This window comes from Zalophus californianus, chromosome 9 (assembly GCF_009762305.2).
Source record: "Zalophus californianus isolate mZalCal1 chromosome 9, mZalCal1.pri.v2, whole genome shotgun sequence".
Taxonomy (NCBI): Eukaryota; Metazoa; Chordata; class Mammalia; order Carnivora; family Otariidae; genus Zalophus; species Zalophus californianus.
In genome coordinates, this window is record NC_045603.1 from 105,009,852 (window position 1) to 105,030,353 (window position 20,502).

At 46.6% G+C, this 20,502-nt stretch overlaps 1 protein-coding gene across 7 annotated transcripts in view; it reads right to left on the bottom strand.

Moving 5' to 3' along the window:
• Nucleotides 1-4,157: 4,157 nt before the first annotated feature.
• ADA2 (adenosine deaminase 2) overlaps nt 4,158-20,502 on the bottom strand; it is an 85,339-nt gene continuing 68,994 nt past the window's right edge. For all 7 annotated transcript variants that reach the window (XM_027595646.2, XM_027595651.2, XM_027595645.2 and 4 more), the window contains 6 exons: nt 14,530-14,657; nt 12,721-12,811; nt 11,455-11,563; nt 8,136-8,293; nt 6,704-6,906; nt 4,158-6,468 (listed from right to left, as the gene is read on the bottom strand). In XM_027595646.2, the coding sequence (XP_027451447.1) occupies nt 6,345-6,468; nt 6,704-6,906; nt 8,136-8,293; nt 11,455-11,563; nt 12,721-12,811; nt 14,530-14,657 (813 nt within the window). In that variant the 3' untranslated portion in view covers nt 4,158-6,344. The remainder of the gene's footprint in view (nt 6,469-6,703; nt 6,907-8,135; nt 8,294-11,454; nt 11,564-12,720; nt 12,812-14,529; nt 14,658-20,502) is intronic.

Genomic DNA, 20,502 nt, shown 5'->3' on the forward strand with positions numbered 1-20,502 from the left:
TTACCCTGAAGGTAGAAAATGAAACTCAGCAGCTCTGCCCTGGTGGCACCATAACATGTAAGCACTGAGTGATATGGATGTTGCTCCGGCAAAGTCAGTTGGAAATTGCTCCCTGTCCCCACCATGCTCCCGGACACCCCAACAGCTCTGCCAGCCCCCACACCTTCTATTTACGCCCTTCCCAGACAGAGAAGAAGGACCAAGAAGGTTATTTTTAGGGTAAATGATATATAAAGAACATATTATGTATGTGAAAATAATATTTATAATCCAGCATGCTAACTTAATGTTGGTCTGTGGATACAGTTATATATATCCAATCCTCCAGTGATCAATTCTTGTGAAAGGCAAGGATCCCACCACTCAAAATCCTGATCTTGGACGCCTGGGTGGCTCAGTCAGTTAAGCATCTGCCTTCAGCTCAGGTCATGATCCCAGGGTCCTGATGTTGAGCCCCACATCGGGCTCCTTGCTCAGCGGGGAGTCTGCTTCTCCCGCTCCCACTCCCCCTGCTTGTGTTCTCTCTCTCTCTCTCTCTCTCTCTGACAAATAAATAAATAAATAAATAAATAAATAAATAAATAAATAAATAAATAAAATCTTTTTTAAAAAAGTCCTGATCTTGAGAAAAGGGACATTCTGGGATTCTGGACTGGGTGGCTGAGGCAGGTTACAAAATTCTATTCTGGTGAGCTTTAAAAATTAAGCAGGCACAGCTTCCTGATTATTTGGGCTGCTCTTCCAGAAGCGGCGATGATTTACATAGCTTTCAGGATCCCTTCCAGGCTAAGACCCTATAATGGTTATCTCCATTTTGCTAGTCTTTTCAGCGAACATACCTTCCCCTTGTTTTCCTCATTCCAAATGAAGAGTGGAGCTAGAGAAAGACCCAGATCCAGATTTTGTGGGACCCTGAGGCTTATACATATTTGAAGGACCCTCTCAAAGAAAAAGAATTTTATTTTTTTTTAATTTTATTTATTTGACAGAGACACAGTGAGAGGGAGCTTCAGTAACACCAGTGAATCTGTTCCCTTTTAGAGATCTCTTCAAACTCTAAAAAGCCCACCTGTTTCTCTCCTTCTTCCAAATCTTTTTCCCTTCCCTTCCCTGCCCTTCCCTTCCCTTTTGTTTATTGGTTCCCCTCCTTTCCCGTGAGGCATCTGGGACCAGAGGGACCTGCAGGGCCACCTGAGGAGGTGGTAGTGGGGGGTGAAGAGGGACCACATACACAGGGAATCAGGAACTATGAAGATACATTGAGGGTAGTGGGAGCCGGGTTTCTCACTGTTGGGGAACAGAGTTAGATATGGGAAGGGCTGAGGCCAGAATAAACCCATGGTATGGAATGGAATGAGAGATATGGGTGCAAACTCATGTTTGTTTGCTTTTTTTAAGTAAGGTCTAGGCCCAAGGTGGGGCTTGAATTCATGACCCCAAGATCAAGAGTCACAGGCTCCACCAACTGAGGCAACTGACCAGGCACCCTGCAAACTCATGGTTTTTTAATATACATAGATAAATTTGGAAATAGATGTAAATGCCTATGTATAAACATATGTGTGTATTTTAATACATACTGTTAATAAGCAAAAATTCAACTGAGTAAATATGAAGATCTAATTGGCTTTATTAAGTGATTCACAGAATCAGGCAGCATCCCATCTAGCAAGTAGAGGGGAACTCTGAGAAGCTGTATAAAATGGAAGGTTTTTATAGGAAAGACAGTGGGGCAAGAAGTTATTAGCAAAAGAAAAGATCGGTCCAGGCAAGGTCATCTCCCCTTATGGTGAAGGGTATGGGCTCTTATTAGGTGGATTACCTCATCTTTGGGGGATGGAGAGGGCCCATGTGGTAGATCATCTCATTGGTACTGATCGGAAAATTCCTGACTGACCAGTTAAGACTTACATTTCTGAGGGAAGTTGAAACTGCAGTTAGGTTAGGTATTAAGCGCTGGTTTGGTAACTTGGCCTAAGTGACACCATTTTGGGAGAGTGGATTTCTTTTTAACAATATAAATTATAGTTACATATGCACATATATAAATTATATTTATATTTATATACAGATATACAGAGAGAAGGTTATAGCAAATGTCCAGACTCCCAGAATTTCCCCTTTCCCAAGATCAGCACATCTAATCAGCACATTTAATGCTCAGGTCAAGGTTTCTAAATATTCTCTACTAAAAGGAACCAAAGTTCTTTGGGAGAAGAGCTCATGTCCAGTATGAGACAAAGAAAGTACAAAATGAAGCTAGAATATTTAATTGTGTCAAAAAATAAGGAAGTTCTCAGGGGCGCCTGGGTGGCTCAGTCATTAAGCCTCTGCCTTCAGCTCAGGTCATGATCCCAGGGTCCTGGGATCAAGCCCCGCATTGGGCTCCCTGCTTGGCGGGAAGCCTGCTTCTTCCTCTCCCGCTCCCCCTGTTTGTGTTCCCTCTCACGCCGTCTCTCTCTCTCTGTCAAATAAATAAATATATAAAATACTTTGGGCGCCTGGGTGGCTCAGTTGGTTAAGCGACTGCCTTCGGCTCAGGTCATGAGCCTGGAGTCCCAGGATCGAGTCCTGCATCAGGCTCCCTGCTCAGCAGGGAGTCTGCTTCTCCCTCTGAGCCTCTCCTCTCTCATGCTCTATCTCTCATTCTCTCTCTCAAATAAATAAATAAAATCTTTTAAAAAAAAGTAAGTTCTCAAAAAATTATAAGAATTTATCAGAGTCGGGGCACTTGGGTGGCCCAGTCGTTGGGCGTCTGCCTTCGGCTCAGGTCATGATCCCGGGGTCCTGGGAACAAGCCCTGCATCGAGCTCCTGGCTCAGCAGGAAGCCTCCTTCTCCCTCTCCCACTCCCCCTGCTTGTGTTCCCTCTCTCGCTGTGTCTCTGTCAAATAAATAAATAAAATCTTTAAAAAAAAGAATTTATCAGAGTCACAGGAGCCAGTTTAACAAAGTTCCCATGGCCAAATCTGGAACAGTGGGAGCATCTTAAAAGAAATAACCATAGCGTTCAAGTATAGTCCGTTGAATAGAATCAGAATCCATGAACCCTAGTAATAGATAGAGCTTACGTTAAAAAAAAAGTTATAAAAAAAACTCGCACAAAGATCAATTGCAGACCACCTCCAGCAGGCCCTGATGCATGTGCCCCCGGATGTGATGCACTGAGAAGGACAAAGTGTCACTTCTGAGGCCTTCCTCCTGAAAATGTATAAATTGGAGTCTCTTCACAAGGAATCATTACACAGACCTGAAATAAAACATACTCTACCAAATAATTTTTTGTACTTTTCAAAAAGGTCAAGGTCACAAAAGACAAGGAAAGACTGAAGAACTGTTCCACAGTGAGAGACACAAGAGAGAGTATAACTAACTGCAATATGTGATCCTGGGTTGGGTTCTGGGACAGAAAAGAAATATGCCTGGAAGCGCCAGGGCCAGATGGTAGTATCTATCAATGTTAATTTCCTGCTTTGGGTGGTTATACTGTGATTACACAGGAGAATGACACCGTCTTTTGTAAATGTGCACTGCGGTGTTTACGAGTAATGGGTCATAATGGTATCTTAAGTCTCAATTGGTTAGAAAAAATAGGATCTATTATGCAGACACTGAAAGAGATACAGATATATATATATACAGAGAGAAGGGTATAGCAAATGTTGTAAAATGTCAATAATTGGGGAACCTAGACAAGGAGTATGTTAGAGTTCTTTGTACTATTCTTGCGACTTTTCTGAAGGTTTCACATTATTTCGAGATAAAAAGAAATATGTTCCATGGTTTTCCCTAAGGCTGGATCCCAAATTCTCACCTGCTGGGAAACAGGATGATTTGCATCTCCAACAACATTCCCTCAGTTTGAATTTTGAGAAGTCTCCCTGCCCTTCCCTGGGAGCTGTGCCAACTGATGAAAAGCTCGAGGACCCAGGAGGAGGGGGCTGGACCAGGGCATTCATCATGGGCCAGATAATGGGGACTTGTACAATAAGCCTGGCAATTCAGGGACTCTTCGTGTCCCTGGCCATTAGGATTTTCCAGACCAGACAATTCACCTGACAAAGAAGGAAAAAGCATTTAACCTTATTCCAATAAATAAATATAGACTACATAATTCAAATTACAAAATATGTTTTAACAGAAGGCTTTGCTTCAGATTTCCTTTAAATAAATAGCAAGGCCCCAGGTGCAGCATGATTTCATTTACAAAAATTCAATTAACACACAAGTTTTCCCAAAAAAACATATGCCAGGGTACCTTCTGGGAAGTCCTACAGGAGGAATAAGTGAAATCAGATTTAACGACTCAACTCCTGGCAGAAATATTACTTAGTTCCAAGGGGGCTACAACCTGTTTCCCAGATCTTCTTAACATCTGGTTCTGTTGATGTTTCTAGTTCTCTGCTAGGTCTCAGCCTATTGAACCAGGCATGAAGACAAGACTAGTAGCTGGTTTAGTTTGCCAAATCAGAGATCACACCAAGTCTGGGTCAGAGACCTTACACTCCTGGGAGACCCCTGTAGTCATGACAACTTGCTACAGAAGTCCATTCTGCTAAGTTCCATTTTCACCATTTATTAAATATAAGTCAGCTGAGTTGGGACCTATGTACCATCTCCTGGGATTGGCTAAGGCAATAAATCAAAGACTGTTCCATCTGGGTACCAGCCTGTGGTTGAGGACACGTAATCAGCAAGACTTTTTCCAGTGTCATGACCCAAACAGTGATAAACTACTAACGGAGAAGAGTGTTGGCTTCTGCCTTTGAGCTCAGGTGCAGGTGATGGGTGATGGATGAGAAGACACTTGAATCCACCTACAACTTCTAAGGAATTCTTTGATCCTCCTTCTCTTCCTTTAGTCAAGTAAAGACAGGGCTAGTTTCTTGCCTTCCTTTTCCTGAAGACCAGGCTAGGAGCCAGAATTGGATCATATGAGGTCTTTTCTTTGGGGAGACTCTGCTGTGTTCCCTCCTGCTTCAGCAACCAGCTCAATATTATATCCATTCATTTAACATATCTTTTATTGAGTACTGACTAGGTTTGGGGCATGGAGTTAGGCTCTGGGTTCACAGTGTACAGGAAACAATCATTAGTACCTGCCCACATGGATCTTACACTCTGGTGGAGGGAAACCATAAACAGAGAAATAAATATATAATTACAAATTATGATAAGAGTCATGAAGGAAAAAAGCAAGGTGCCATGAGAGATATTAACAGGTTAGGGGGTCTAGGAAACTTCTGAGACAGTGACATTAAAGGTGAAACCTGAAGGGTAAACAGGAGTCAGTTAGACAAAAGTGGAAAGAAAGACTATCCCAGGCAGAGAGAATGAGAAAAAGACTCTGATGCAGCATAGAGTTTGGGATATTTGAGAAACAAAGGACCAGTGTGGCCAGAATCTGGTACACTAGAGGAGACCGGGGTAGAATGATGCTGGAAGGGATCCAGGTTAAAGAGGATGCTATATGCCCTGTTGAAACATTTGGGTTTTTCTAAGTGCACTGAGTCGTAAGCCATTAGTAACCTGATTTAATTTCTGAAAAGTCATTGCTCTGTGAAAAATGAAATGAAGAAGGCAAAGAGAAGAAAGGAGAGATCAGTTAGGAGGCTATTGTAACTCAGACAAGAAGTGATAGTGGCTTGAACTCAGCCGACAGCAATACAGATAGAGAGGCATGGAGGAGTCAAGATACATTTTGATGTAGGGAACAGGAGAGAGAGCAGTATCAAGAATTTCACTGAAAAATTCTACGTAGAGCAACTGGGTGGAATGGATGGAGATGCCATTTACCAAGATGAGAAAGATCAGGAAAAGGTTGAAAGGGAAGAGATTGAGAGTTCAGAATTGCACATAGTAGGTTTTGAGATTCCTGTGAACCTTCCAAATGAATAAATAAATTGGTAATCATCAGCAAATAAATGGTATTTAAAAGCAAAGGAGTGGATGAGACTACTTAGGAAAAGACTATAGAGTGAGAGAGAAAAGAAGAGGAGAGAAGCAGAGACATGAACAGAGGAAAGGCAAAACTAAGCCCTGAGGAAATGCAACACAGAGATCTGATAGAGAAGAGCATCTGGAAAAGGCACCCTGGAAGCAATGGCCAGAGAGAAAGGAGGAAACCAAAAGAGTTGATGTCACTGAGGTTGAGAGAAAAGGATATTTCAAAAAGATGACTTTGGTAGACTGTTTAAGTGTTTCTGAGAGGTCAAGCAATGTGGAGGCCATTGATGACCTCCATGAGGTTAGTTCTGATGAAGAAATGGAGGTAGCAACTACACTGAAGTGGGTTCAAGCATTACTGATGGAAGGTGAGAACAGCTTGCAGAGGAGAGCAGAGGACTAGGGTAATAAACGGCTAGCTTCTCCCTTTGGCCTCCTTGCCAGGTCGGCTACAAACATATTCCATCTCTCCTCCCAGGTTTTCATGGCAGCCTTTTTATCAATATCCAACAAGGTGCTGAACCTGCAGGAGAAAAGGCAACCAGGTCAGGAGAAAGGGTTGGGGAACAGGTGAGGGGATCTCAGATGCTTGCAGGGCACATTACTCCCCAGTCCAAGAGCAATAATGAAACTGAGGCGAGGTGGAGAAAACACACAGAAACCTTCCGGGCTTCTGCCCCAAAACTCTAAGAGAGATAAACACAAGTTGTGGGGTGGAAGAAGGAGTTGGGGATCTGGGAAGTACACAGGATACTCACTTGATAGAGTTCATGGCCAGCTGTTTGAGTGTCCTCAGATCGGCCGCCATTCCCCCAATGCCCATGAAGGCCTCATAGAAATCATAGGATAAGCCTCTGGCACCAAAGACAGCTGGGTCATCAGAGCTGATCACCATGGGGTACCCAGTGGCCATCAGAACAGCGGCAGGATGGTTTCTCAAGTCAGACACCAGTTTCAGAACCTGCCAATAAGAGGCAAAGGAGAAAGACAAACTTTGACCCATAAAAAGAGTTGTCATAAGAGAGGCAAGACCATGAGCATAACCAGCTCCTTAAAAAAAAAAAAAAAAAAGATTTCATTTATTTATTTGACAGACAGAGACACAGCGAGAGAGGGAACACAAGCAGGGGGAGTGGGAGAGGGAGAAGCAGGCTTCCTGTGGAGCAGGGAGCCCGATATGGGACTCGATCCCAGGACCCTGAGATCATGATCTGAGCTGAAGGCAGACACTTAACGACGGAGCCACACAGGTGCCCAACCAGCTCCTTTCTTATCCTCATCACCACTGAACATTAGGATGACTTCTGGGTACAACAGAGGAATAGAGCCAGTCCTGTGCTCTTCCTAATTTTCTCCAAGTTTCTTCACGACCACAAACATTTGGTCTCTCTCTTGGTCCAGCTCAGAGCAGCTCTCCTGAACACAGCAAGACAGGCAGGTGCACAAAGAACCCCAAGCATCTGTGGGAACAGCAGTATCCAATGGCCCCTCCCACTCCACTGGTCTTCCTCACTGTCCCTTTAGCTTTGTCTATTGCTTTGCCCCAAACTCTACCCCACTGGGGACCCTCACTGCTGCCTCATTGTTATGAATGGGTTAGGCAAGGGACCATTCCTGAATAATTACTAACGGGAACTCGACAGTGGAGGAATATAGAAAACAAGTGAACTAAAGAGCAAGAAATTATACAGGAGGGTGCCTGGGTGGCTCAGTAGTTAAGCATCTGCCTTCGGCTCAGGTCATGGTCCCAGGGTCCTGGGATCCAGCCCCGCATCGGGCTCCCTGCTGGGCGGGAAGCCTGCTTCTCCCCCTCCCACTCTCCTTGCTTGTGTTCCCTCTCTCGCTGTGTCTCTCTCTGTCAAATAAATAAAAAATCTTAAAAAAAAAAAAAAGAAATTATACAGGAAAAAAGTTTGGGAAATCAGAACAGAGGTTGAGGGTGCCTGGGTGGCTCAGTTGGTTAAGCAACTGCCTTCGGCTCAGGTCATGATCCTGGAGTCCCGGGATCGAGTCCCGCATCGGGCTCCCTGCTCGGCGAGGAGCCTGCTTCTCCTTCTAACCCTCTCCCCTCTCATGTACTCTCTCTCTCTCTCTTTCATTCTCACTCTCTCAAAATTAATAAATAAATAAATCTTAAAAAAAAAGAACAGAGGTTGAGATTGGAGGGTTGGTTGCATGGATCATGCATACCTGGTTGGAGATGGGACAGACTTCTATGGGGATGTTCTTCTTCCAGGAGTCAGCCCAGACTGCTGGGTGTTTGGTCAAAGCAAATCCATGGCCAATCCTGGTAGAGTTCAGTAGTAGAGCATCCAGAAGGTTTCTGTCTATGGAAGTACCCTGCCAGTCTGGGGAAAAAGGGATAGTCTTCAATCAGATGGATCTGGCCCATAGACCATCCTCAGATAAAGGCTCCAGATCAAAGAACATTCACACACAAACATTCACACACATACACATTTTCCTTGTAACAATGCTAACGAAAGGTATGGCAAGACTTTATTTTATGTATGTATGTATGTAACAGATGAAGAAGTTGAAACTTATACAGGCTTTATAAATTGAAGGAACATTTTCAGTTAAGTAGTAAGACTGGGTTTCAAATCTTGGTCTATCTGACTCCACAGTCTATATTCTTTCTTTCCATTTTTTGTTTGTTTCCAGAGCTATTTTCTGGGAATTTTGTTTATTATTTTTACAATAGTGTGTTGCAAACTCTCTCAATATAATTACTTGTGTGTACTTACTCAGTTTATATCTTCAACAATATCAATTGTAACATCAATTGCAAGATCACAATGACCAGCACAAAGTGGTGGCAGATACTGTTGTTGCCTATTTACCAGCCACCCCCACTCTATCTTCCTTGCTGGCAGGATGTTCTTTGGAGGGTGAAAATAACAGGTCCTGACTCTCCCAGCTTCCTTTGCAGCTAGGATGGTCCTAATGCTGGCCTGGAAGGTTATTTGTGGGGAGCTCTTTGGCTTCCTTCCTGATAAAAGGAGATGCCCTGGAGGAAATATCTTGTCTTTTGCTTCACTGGATTGGTTATACCTGAATGTAATTTGACTACCTGACAACCAAATAAGGTGAAACCCTCGACTTGATGAGGACAGCAGAGGTCACCTACTATGTAAAATAATAGATGATCTTGGGGCACCTGGGTGGCTCAGTCACTTAAGTGTCTGCCTTCTGCTCAGGTTATGATCTAGGAGTCCTGGGACCAAGCCCCACATCGGGCTCCCTGCTCCGCAGGAAGCCTGCTTCTCCCTCTCCCATTCCCCCTGCTTGTATTCCCTCTCTCGCTGTCTTTCTCTCTGTCAAATAAATAAATAAAATCTTAAAAAAAAAAAAAACAACTATTAAATGTGCGTATTCCATTCCTGGCAGCCAAAAGCATCCTAACTGATCTACATGTAAAGCATGAAAATTCCCTTTTCTGCTAGGAATAAAACCCCAGAATTCCCACTGCTGGTTAGGGTATGTGTTTCAGGTGGATTTTCACTGGTTTCCAATCTAGAACTTTCTTTTCAAAGATCTCTTCCTATTTATTTAAGATTTTATTTATTTATTTGAGAGGGAGAGTGAGCATGAGCAGGGGGAGGAACAGAGGGAGAGAGAGAAGCGGACTCCCTGCCCACTGAGCAGGGAGCCCGAGGCAGGACTCGATCCTGGGACTCCAGGATCATGACCTGAGCCAAAGGCAGACACTTAACTGACTGAGCCATCCAGGCACCCCAGATCTCTTCCTTTTTATTTTATTTAAAGATTTTATTTATTAGAGAGAGAGAGAGAACACACGAGCAGGGGAAGTGGCAGAGGGAGAGCGAGAAGCAGGCTCCTGCTGAGTGGGGAGCCCAAAATGAGGCTTGATCCCAGGACCCTGGGATCATGACCTGAGCTGAAGGCAGACGCTTAACCGATTGAGCCACCCAGGCACCCCTCTTCCTTTTTAAAAATAAGAACATGACTGTTGGGTATTAAATACCCAGCTCCTGGCAAAATCCTCTCCTAGGGCCATACATCTGAGAATGTGGTTAGATCCTGTTACAGTGTTTCATACTGTTGAAATGATTTCACACAGGTAAGTATGATTTTCCCCACTAGACCACAAGGTCTTCAAGGTTAACAACCCCTACCCCCTTAATCCCATCCCCCAAAAACAATTCTTCAAATCTCCTAGAACAACTTTGATCTAAACTGGACCCAAAATGACTTGAAATGTCAGGAAAAAAGAGATTAATGTACACAGACCCTTCCTCTGAGAGATGGTTTGAACCTGGTTGTGAAATTCAAGCCCCCACTGCTCTTCACTGATCTCCTTGGTCTTCTAAGGATGACAGGTGCCTAAGGTACTCAGACACCTGGTGGGATGCAGCAGCAAGCTTTCTTCCTGGTATCTTCATTTTGACCTGAAATTGCAGCCATGATCTGGGACTCCTTTTGCTTAAGGTTTACACATTTTAAGGACTGTAATATGAGAAGGTCTGAGAGATGACCCATGAGCCTGTGGAGTGAGCTTTGGGGAACAAAGATGTGGCTAGGCTAATGGCATTTCAGAAACAATAGCTGCGGGTCTGCTTGAGCTGGGTGGGGTCTCCTCTTCAGCACCTGGTGAGTGTGGACAGAGCCTCCTAGCTGTTAGAGCAGTCCTGGTTCTAGCCCCTCTTCTGCCACTTAACCCGTGTATGACTTTGGACAGGTGAATTAATCTCTTAAGTACAATTTGCTCATTATAAAATGGAGATCATCAGAAAGGGCTCAAATTCAAGCTCCACTAATGACTAGCTCCTTGCCCTTGGACTAACCACTCTATGTTTGGAGACTCGGGCTCTTCAACTATAAGATGGGAAGAAGGGCACCTGGGTGGCTCAGTTGGGTAAGCATCCAACTCTTGATTTCAGCCCAGGTCATGATCTCAGGGTCTTGAGATTGAGCCTGGTGTCCAGCTCCACATTCAGCGGGGAGTCAACTTGAGATTCTCTCTCCCTCTGCCCCTCCCGCCAAATAAATAAATAAATCTTTTAAATAAAATAAAGTAGGGATAAAAACACCTTCCTAGCAGGACTAGGGTGAGAATTAGAAATAACATATGTGGGGTGCCTGGATGGCTCAGCAGGTTAAGCGTCTGCCTTTGGCTCAGGTCATGATCCCAGGGTCCTGGGATGGAGCCCCACGTCAGGCTCCCTGCTCTGCAGGGGGTTTGCTTCTCCCTCTCCCTCTCCCTCTGCCTGCTGTTCTCCCTGCTTGTGCTCTCTCTCTGTCAAACAGATAAATGAAATCTTTAAAAAGAAAAAGAAAAGAAAGAAATATGTAAAGTGCCAGATACTGTTATTATCATTGTTATTCCTTCTCCAAGGGTTGCCATCAGGATTAAGTGAAATAATGCCATAAAAGGACTATCAACAGTTTCAATACTGCCCCAGGATCCTATCAGCTCTCTTGAATGATGAGGAGGAGCCCTCCTATCGATCACCTCCTCTGTCCTGCTTGTCTCCATATGGCTCACCTGTCTCTCCAGCATGGAAAAAGTAAGGCAGTTTAACGCCATGCAAGGTGGGAATCATCAAAGCCTCCCTGTAGTCATACAAGGAGTGACCAGTGTCCTCACGCCCCACCTGCAGGACACAGAAGAGAGGATATGGAGCCATCTGCTTTGTCCATGCCTCAGCTGTCACTACAACAAAATTATGCTTTTCAAACTAAACCACACATACCCCCAGGGCTTTGTAGCTGTGTGCCAAGAGTAAGAGTGCCTTAGGATAAAAAGGTACCTCCTTCAGAATGCCTATTTTAATTTGTTGGGGGTGGGGGGCAGACAATGACACATTTTTATTATAAGCCAAATATGGATATTCAATGTAGTAGAATGGAGTGCAGGCTTGAAAGAGAGTTGGAGCTTGTGAGTAGATCCCTTTGAACAACTGCCTATCCCCCTTCCAACCCCAATTTCCCTCGGGACTTGTCCATTACAGTCCTTGTAGGGACTGTTCTGGAAGCTCTATACTAGAGGCGCTCCTTCTCAGCCCCCTTTGTCAGTGCTGCACACAGACAGAAAAGGTGGGATGAGGGGGCCTTCTGCCTCTTTCAGGAGAGGCCAGACCCTTTGAGCAACCCCCAGGGATCCTAGGAGGGCATCCCAGGTGCAAACCAAATGAGTCTTTGAAATCTACTCCTTTGAGCTCTGGATGGTCTGAAAATAAGAGCTTAAGCACAGACTCAGGTAAAATGTACAGATTCTATAAAAGGAAGTCAGGAGTGCCTTTCAGCCAGTTAGTTCAAATTAATTTAGCTTCCTTAATGCGATTGATGAGCTGTCATCTGGGAAGTGTGCCCTGGCTGGCTTTGATTTGGTGGAGGGGGCAGGGGACAGTTTTGCCCAGGATTAGCCCCATCTCTGCTTCCAGGACACACAACCCCCCCCCCCCCCCCCCCCCCCCGCCGCCGTGTGCTACAGTTTTAAGAGCCAGCTGTGGGTGGGCATCGTGGGCTAGAAAGAGGGCGGAGGGCAGGGGAATGGGAGTAAGCCCACCATTACTGCCCAACCTCCTTGAATTCTCCTTATTCTGAACTCCCCCTTTCAGCCTTCTGGCCCTTTCTGCGCCCCTTTCTCTTATGACTGCTATCCTCCTGCAGGCCCCCAGAGAAGGCCACTGCTAAACCCTGGCCAGGCCAGCGCCTCTGCAGAGGGTTTCCGTGGGAGCCGCCAAGGCCTTCAGGAGGAGCTGCCTGGGGGACCCCGCTCTCAGACAGCTTCGTCGTGCACAATCATTACCAGGTCAAACCCCGCCACCATCCTGGGGAACATGGCTCGAAGCATCATGGCTGTTTGGACGGATTTCACGATGAAGGACACATTTTTTATTCTGCGAGAGAGACAGAGAGAAGCAGGGATGACAGCGTGACTTGGTGTCGGTGGTGCTGTGTACCCTGGAGTGGCTCTACCAGCACCTGGGGCCGGGCCAGGGTCCTCAGCAGCCCCTCCCCACTGCCCACGTGACCCTAGCCTGCCCAGGCTCTTTTGATCCCTACCAGTGGCTACATCTGTGAGCTGTTTCGCCCAAATCCAACCCTATTGAGGACTCTGGCTGGCTCCAGAAGGACCCACAGCGTCTGAAAACAAGTGAGGAAGGGAGACCCATGGGATACGCATCATTTATCTACATGTGGATGAAGCAAAGAGGCCTCGTCCAAAACTTGCCCTGCATCCCTGAGAAGGTGGCTCCCGGAAGTGGGTGCAGTACAGAGCCCGGCTCTCTGGTCACTGGGCACCTAGGGAATGCAGCAGATCACCCAGGTCGCTGTCAGGTCAGCTGGGCCTGGCAACGCTATGTCCTCTGCCCCCCATTCAATCAACAAGGCTCTGGGCACTCCAGAAACCATACAAGCGAGCTGTCTTCTCTCCGCACCCTCTCTGTTCAAGTCCAGGATAGGGATGAGGCAAACAGCATGACAACAGAAGCACCAAAGGGAAAAGTCTGCTACAACTCTGTGACAGGACAAAGGTCTTTGCACAGCAGCTGGCTCACTGTTCCTCAGTTCTGGGGGCCTAAATTTCTCCTGCCCCCTTCCCCCATACCACTCCCTCTCCTGCAGAGCTCCAAGGGAACACAGAGCACTGACCAACTGCAGCCCAGCCCACACACCCTCCTGCCACTGACTCCCAGGGAGCCTCTCAGGGGAACCAGTGGGGCCCCAGCCTTCCAGCTCCATCCTGGCTGTGTAGAACATAGGGATGGACCCCTGCTCCTGTGGGGGGCCCCCCCAAGCCCTCACAAGGAGGGAAGGGGATTCAGGGGTGATGGGGCGGGGAGGAGTCTGACTGCCCTCCGGAGTCCAGCCTCTAGGGTAGGCTGAGCAAATGAAGGAGCTACCCGAGCCCTTCCCTCCGCCCTCCCCGCCGCCAAGCCCTGACTCAGTGTGATCCCCATCTGACTGCTGCCCCCGCATCTCCAGCCCTGTGGACGGGTCACAGGCCTTAGACTAGCTGCCCTTTGACAGGAGGAGAGAGCTGTCCTTTCATACAATCAGAAGGAAAATTAAGCCATAAAGTTTTCTGTGCTTGTTTGAGGGAAGAGTGGATCCTTGTTCACACTACCAGGTCCCACATACATGATCCTATGGGGTGTCCACACACGGACTCTGAGATAGCTGTCACTCGGCCGGGTCACCAGTCAAGGCCTTGCACACAGCCATCCACAGCAGACATTAGGCAGAACCCCAGGGGCAAATTCAAACAAGGAAATGAGCCAGTTATCTGAACATACAGGCAAAAACATATCCATAACTGAGTCACCCAGGCCAACATGGGTCAAGGCCTAGAATTATCTGGAAATTTGCTACAGTTCTTCATTTTAGCTTAGTTGCAAAGATTGGAACTAGAAGTGACTTTAGAGGTAGATTTTGCACCCATGCGCGAATGTACCCGCTGAGCCCATGGCTCTTTGGCCCTGGGGGTAGGTCTCTGATGCCAGCCTCTCAGCCTCCCTCTTTCTCCCTCTCTCTTCCCCTCCTTTCCTAGTGGCTCTGCCTGCATCCCACCCATTCTCCCAAGTCCTGCAGCTTCAGCCATATTCTCTCTCACCTGTGATCCGAATAAATGAGTTTGATTCCAATAAACCCGGGATGCTCTTTTGCAAACAAAGAAGCCACTTCTCTGTAAGTCCTCACTGACCACTCTTGACTATGGATGGTCCCATTCAGTTCATACACCTGAGAAGGAAGCATGGTCATGATCAGACATCAGAGTTGAGTGAAACTTCATTCCCATTGCCAATAATCTCTAAAACCATGTTGGACTTTGCAATTTCTTTGCCCAATGACTTCAGCAGCCTCTGACACTTATCAGAAGTTCTAGTCCTATCTCGTATAATGCTCTTGAACACCACAAAGCTGGCTGTCTGCCTGTCTCATTCATTGCTGGGTCCCTGCACCTAGAACAGTGCCTGGCACATGGTAGACGCTCAATAGGTATTTGTGTAATGAGTGAAGAACAGTCAGCAGGGGAGAGGACCCACTTAAACGCCCCACTTTCCCACCCCTAGGTGGGATGTCCCCTGAGGTGGACATGGTTAGGGGCAGTGACAAGAGCCAGCAACGGACAGTGGCTAAGGCAAAGGAGAAGGAACGGGTATAAAGAAGTCCCCTCTTTGCAGGTTGGGTCACAACAAGCCCACCGTGAGAGGCCAGAGGGTTGGAGTGGGCACATCCTCTGCAGTTCCCTCTGCCCTCTCCTGTCACTGGGTCACCTCTCAGCCCTGCACAAAGTGGCAGTTCAGGCTCAGGACAGGATGTAGGAGTTTCCAAAGAGATTGTGGGGCAAGGGAGGATGGGAAGAAATGATATGCATAAGTTATTTCCATGAACATCATTTAAAAACCTGCCGTGTGCAAGGAACCAGGCTAGGCCCTGGAAGGGGTAGACAAATGCTAGTAAGACAAGATGCCTGCCCTTAAGGAGTTCCTGATTTAGCGGAGACAGGCTCTATTCATGTTTACGATATAAAGCAGGAAGAATTAAGTGCTAAACAGAGGTTTACAGGACCTCCAAGGAAAAGAGGGTTCCTTTTAACTGGATAGGGTCAGAGAAGCTTTCGGGGGGGGGGGGATGGCACTGAACCTGGGCCCGAGGAGGCTGCTCTGCGCCGGCCCCCCTGGCTAAAGCATTGCTAGTCCTGTGTAGGGAGCAGCGGCCCCACACAGAGCCAGAGCTGCAGGGTCAGGGAGCGGAGGCTGAAGGGCAGAGAGGCAGAATGGGAGCTGTGAGCTCTGTCACCACCTGAAGGAGAGAAATCCTTTTCCCTCCCTCAGGTCAGCTCTTATATCCTGGAGCTGGTTGGGTGCAGGAAGCTTCTCATTTCCCCGCCAGTCACTTGCGCGCTCTCACTGGCCCAGGGGGCCTCCCCTGTCCCTCCTAGCTGCACCCCGGAGGTGTTGCCTTGGGTCCCAGGGCAGCCTCCCCATCACCCTCTTCTCCTCAGGCCCACAGAGCACCCTCGTGGCTCTTTCACCTCTTGGGGTCCTGTTCTGCAGCCTGGGTTGGGGGAAGTGGGATGAATGGGCAGCTCTTTCCAGCCCCTTCTCTTGGGCCCATTGGCCTTGGCTCTTCAGTTTCCTTTGCTGCTGCCCTATTGAAGTCTAGCCTCTCATGCGATCCCCCATAAGGCTGCCTCAACCAACGGGGCTCAGTACTGGCAGGTGAGTCTTCCCTGATTGCTTGGCCCAGGAGTGGACATGCTCAGGCTTACTGAACGTTAAAGCTGCCAGAACTTTCCAGAGGAGAGAATCTTAGAAACTGCTAAGCTCAGTATCTAGTATAGTCAGTTATTATTATTATTATTTTTAGTGAAGGGGATTAGAACATGCCACCCTAAAATATGCTACTTTTGCATAAGGATTATTTTGAGTGGAAGGCAATTAAGCAGCAAACACCAGACAGAGCTCTTTGCCCTCCTCCTATCTGCCTACAAGCAGGACATAAACTGTCCGTGAAGGTGCTCCCCGTTCCATCTTCCACACCAGGAGAACAAGGCTTATCACTGGAGACAGAAGGTCAGCAATGACACGGGTCTGCACAAGCAGACCTTAGTAACGTAACCCTTATCTTCTATGAGTTTCCCCCATATATTTCCCTCCCCACAATTTACTGCCCCAGAAACCTAAACCCCTTTTCCTTTGTATCATCATTTCTCCATAATTTATCACCACTGGTTAAAATAGTGTATAAGCACCTGGCCTACCCACTTCTCTGGGTCTTCACTTTTTTCTACAAAGGCCTCCATGCACCCAAAAATTAAATATTAACATCAAATACAATGTGTATGCCTTTTCTCCTGGTTTTTTTTTTTTTTTTTTTTAGATTTTTACTTATTTATTTAACACAGAGAGAGAGCGTGCACAAGTAAGCAGAGGGAGAGGGAGAAGCAGGCTTCCCACTGAGCAGGGAGCCCGATGCGGGGCTCGATCCCAGGACCCCGGGATCGTGACCTGAGCGAAGGCAGTTGCTTAACCGACTGAGCCACCCAGGCACCCCTGCCTTTTCTCCTGTTAATGTGGCTTTTGTCAGTTTAATTTGCAGGCCCCCCAAAACAGAACCTTAAGAGGGTAAATAAAGGAAAGTTACTTTCATCCTCTCCTACTTTACCAAGGATTTTTTAAAGGAGAATTCCTGTCACTGATCAAGGGTTCAACAGACTTCCAGGCGCTCTGTTAGAATCTTCAGATCTTTGATGCCAAAAGAACCAATATCCTGTACCCCAGGAGTACTCAACATGTGGTAAGGAACCCCTATGGGTCCCCTAGACTCTTCCAGGCAGTCTGCAAAATCATAAACTCTCCTCATAAAAGTTTTAAGATGTTATTTGTCTTTTTCATTCTCATTCTCTCATGAGTATACAGAATTTTCCAGAAGTTGCATCATGTGTGACAAACACTGCTCTAACAAATAATGGATTGTGTGCTTGTGTAGTCTTGTGTTTTGAAATTTTCTCAGTTTTAATTTCTAATACAGGCTGGATTATACAGGATATAGTAGATATAATCCATATAAACAAAAGTCCTTTGGGATCCTCCAAAATTTTTGAGTGTCCAAGTTTGAGAACAATGCATTAAACCAACCTAGAATTGATACTTGAAGTTGTCTTGGCATTCCGCAGCTGATTTGCAGAAGGGAAGAACAGAATTCTTCCCCAGGCCTTGACTGCTGTGTCATTACTGAGTCCCCTGCCCAGACACACTGACTGGATTCTAAACAACCGACGGTAGGGTCGAGCTCCCTTGGATCTTCCCACCTTCCCTCCTATAGCATCAGGGTAGGAGCTCCACAAATAAGCGTTAACTTAAAAGAAAAAAAAAGCGTTAACTTAAGAAGAGCACTGTCCACTAGCAGTTTCAAAAGTACTAAGCCCCAGGCAGCATGTTTTAGAGAAGGGACGAATAGATGGACATTGGGAGGGGTGGCCAGCACAGTAGTGCTAGCGGAACAGAAGGGAAACAAAAGAACCTTTAAAAAAAAACAACAACAGCAAATGACAATTCTGCTTAAAGGAAGATCCTTGGCATATTAAGCAAGTATGTACAGATATGCAAATGACACAGAGGCGAAATGGGGGCTTGCATATGGCTGGAGTACCATCAATTCTGTCACTCCAGTACTTACTGTGGGAGAATCTGGGACTCCTGCTTGCAGGGTTCCAATCCCACTGCCAGTTCCCATAGCATGGAGAGCCCCAAAGATGGAATCTGGCCCCTGGGGCTGCAGATGCCAGGGCCCTGTCTCTTGGTGCCTTAGTAAATCACTACCGGGGCTGCCCCTGTCTTGTGCTCCTGGGCCTCCGGCCCCTGGCCTAGAAACTGCAGGCTTTGTGGAAGCACCTAGGATAGGATCTGAACGCTCAAGAGCACCCCCATTTCAAGGAGCAAGAGACCCTTTTCACGGGGAGACCTGCAACTCCTCACAGCCTCACAGCCACTCCACTACTGGTTAGAACACTGCTGTGAAGCCAGGCATTTAAGGAAAGTTCTCAGCTAGTTAGGGGGTTCCTGGCAGCCTTCTGGGTTCTGGCTCCCAGTGGAGGTATGTTCTGCCCCAGTCAATCATACCTCCCAGGGTCACTGCAAGGATCAAATGAGTTAATATTTGTAAAGCACTCAGAAATGATAACTATTGGGGCGCCTGGCTGGTGCAGCTGGAAGAGCCTGTGACTCTTGACCTCGGGGTCATGAGTTTGAGCCCCCCGTTGGGTGTAGAGATTACTTAAAAAGATAAATGAAAACATATAAAAAAGAAATGATAAATATTAATAATAATGTTATTATTACCAATCTTATTATTACCAGATGTAGAAAAACAACACAAAGTCTGCAGTTATCCTAGGAAGATGAGTTAATATCTAAGAATTTAACAATTAGTAAGTACAAGTAGGTGGTGTCAGTCATTTATCGAAGACTATGTGATACAAAAGCTGCTATATCCATGTAATAAACTCCCTTGAGTTGAAAACATTGGATTCAATGTAGACTATCTCCATTTTCATTATAGTTTTTAATTGTGAAACTATAAAGTTGGCTATTTATACAAGATCACAAAGTTTTATTGTCTATATCATGGAATTATAGAATTTTGAAGCTGGAAGGAACCGAAGGGAAATGTGAAAGCAGACAGTTGCTCAAGGTCACACAATTAGTTTGTATCAGACCAGAAGCCAGGACTCACAATTTCTAACTCGCAATGCCACTCGAGCACCATGCATTTAATGTGCATTAACTGAGCTTCTATTATGTGTCAGGTAGTGCCAAGAGCCTTATGTCATAATCTCCTTTAATCTTCAAAACCACACTATCAGGTAAGTTCTCTCTTTTTTTTTTAAGATTTTATTTATTTGACAGAGAGAGACACAGCAAGAGAGGGAACACGTGCAGGGGGAGTGGGAGAGGGAGAAGCGGGCTTCCTGCAGAGCAGGGAGCCCAATGTGGGGCTTGATCCCAGGACCCTGGGATCATGACCTGGGCCGAAGGCAGACGCTTAACGACTGAGCCACCCAGGTGCCCCAGGTAAGTTCTCATTTTACAAATGAGGATTTTGAGCTGAGAAAGATCAAGAAACTCAGTCCTATTGCACAGTGGGAGTGAGGGCTGAGGGGTCTGCTGAGTTACAGAATCTTGCTGACCCTGAGTGTCTCCGGTCAGCAGCCCTGTTCTTTTACCTTTATACTCCAGTGGCAGGTAGGGGTCTCAGCGTCTCAGCTCTGGCTGCACATTAGAATCACCTAGGGAGAGGGAGATGCCTGGGCCTCATCCCAGACTAATTAAATCAGAATCTCTGGGGTAGAAGCTGGTTGTTTTTATTTAACCTCCCCAGATGATTCTAATGTACAATGTACAGCTAGGGCTAAGAGCTACCATTTTTGTGGACTTGACAGACAAGTAAACAGCTTGATTACAGCATAGTAGTATAAGGGGAGCAGTTAAAAGGGTCCCCCAACCTCGCTTGTCAGCATTCTCGCAGAGTTACACCAGTAACAACAGACAATGGTCACTTCAGCAACGAGCCAGGTGGAATTTACAATGGAGGATCTGCCAAGAATCCAGGAAAAACCCTGGTGTTGGGAGTGGGCAGGCAAAGCCCGGGGAGCGTTGGTTATACAAGTGACAGCATCCAAGAAAACGTCTGGGAACGACCATCGTGGGTTCTCTGCCACTGACGTGTCTCTCTCCTAAGATCTCCTGTCAGGAAGTGCCAGCAGGGCAATCCCCTGTTGATAATCCTCTGGGGTCTTAGAAGACTGGCCAGACCCAGCCTGGGCCTCCGATTCTGGCCGTGGGGGAAGGGACTGGAGCCCGGGAGATAAGACCCGCCTAGCAACTGTTGCTAAAGGCAAGTAGCCTTTGTTATCAAGCATTAGTAACACAATAGGAGGCTGAGCAACCAGGATAGTCCATCAACATCATCCCAGGCCCTGAATTAGCCCCACAAGCAAGAAGGGGGAGGTTGTGCGGCTCAGCAAAAGAATTCCCGTGCAGTCGGTTTTTAGTTGTTAATGTGCTGATGGCTCCCCCAC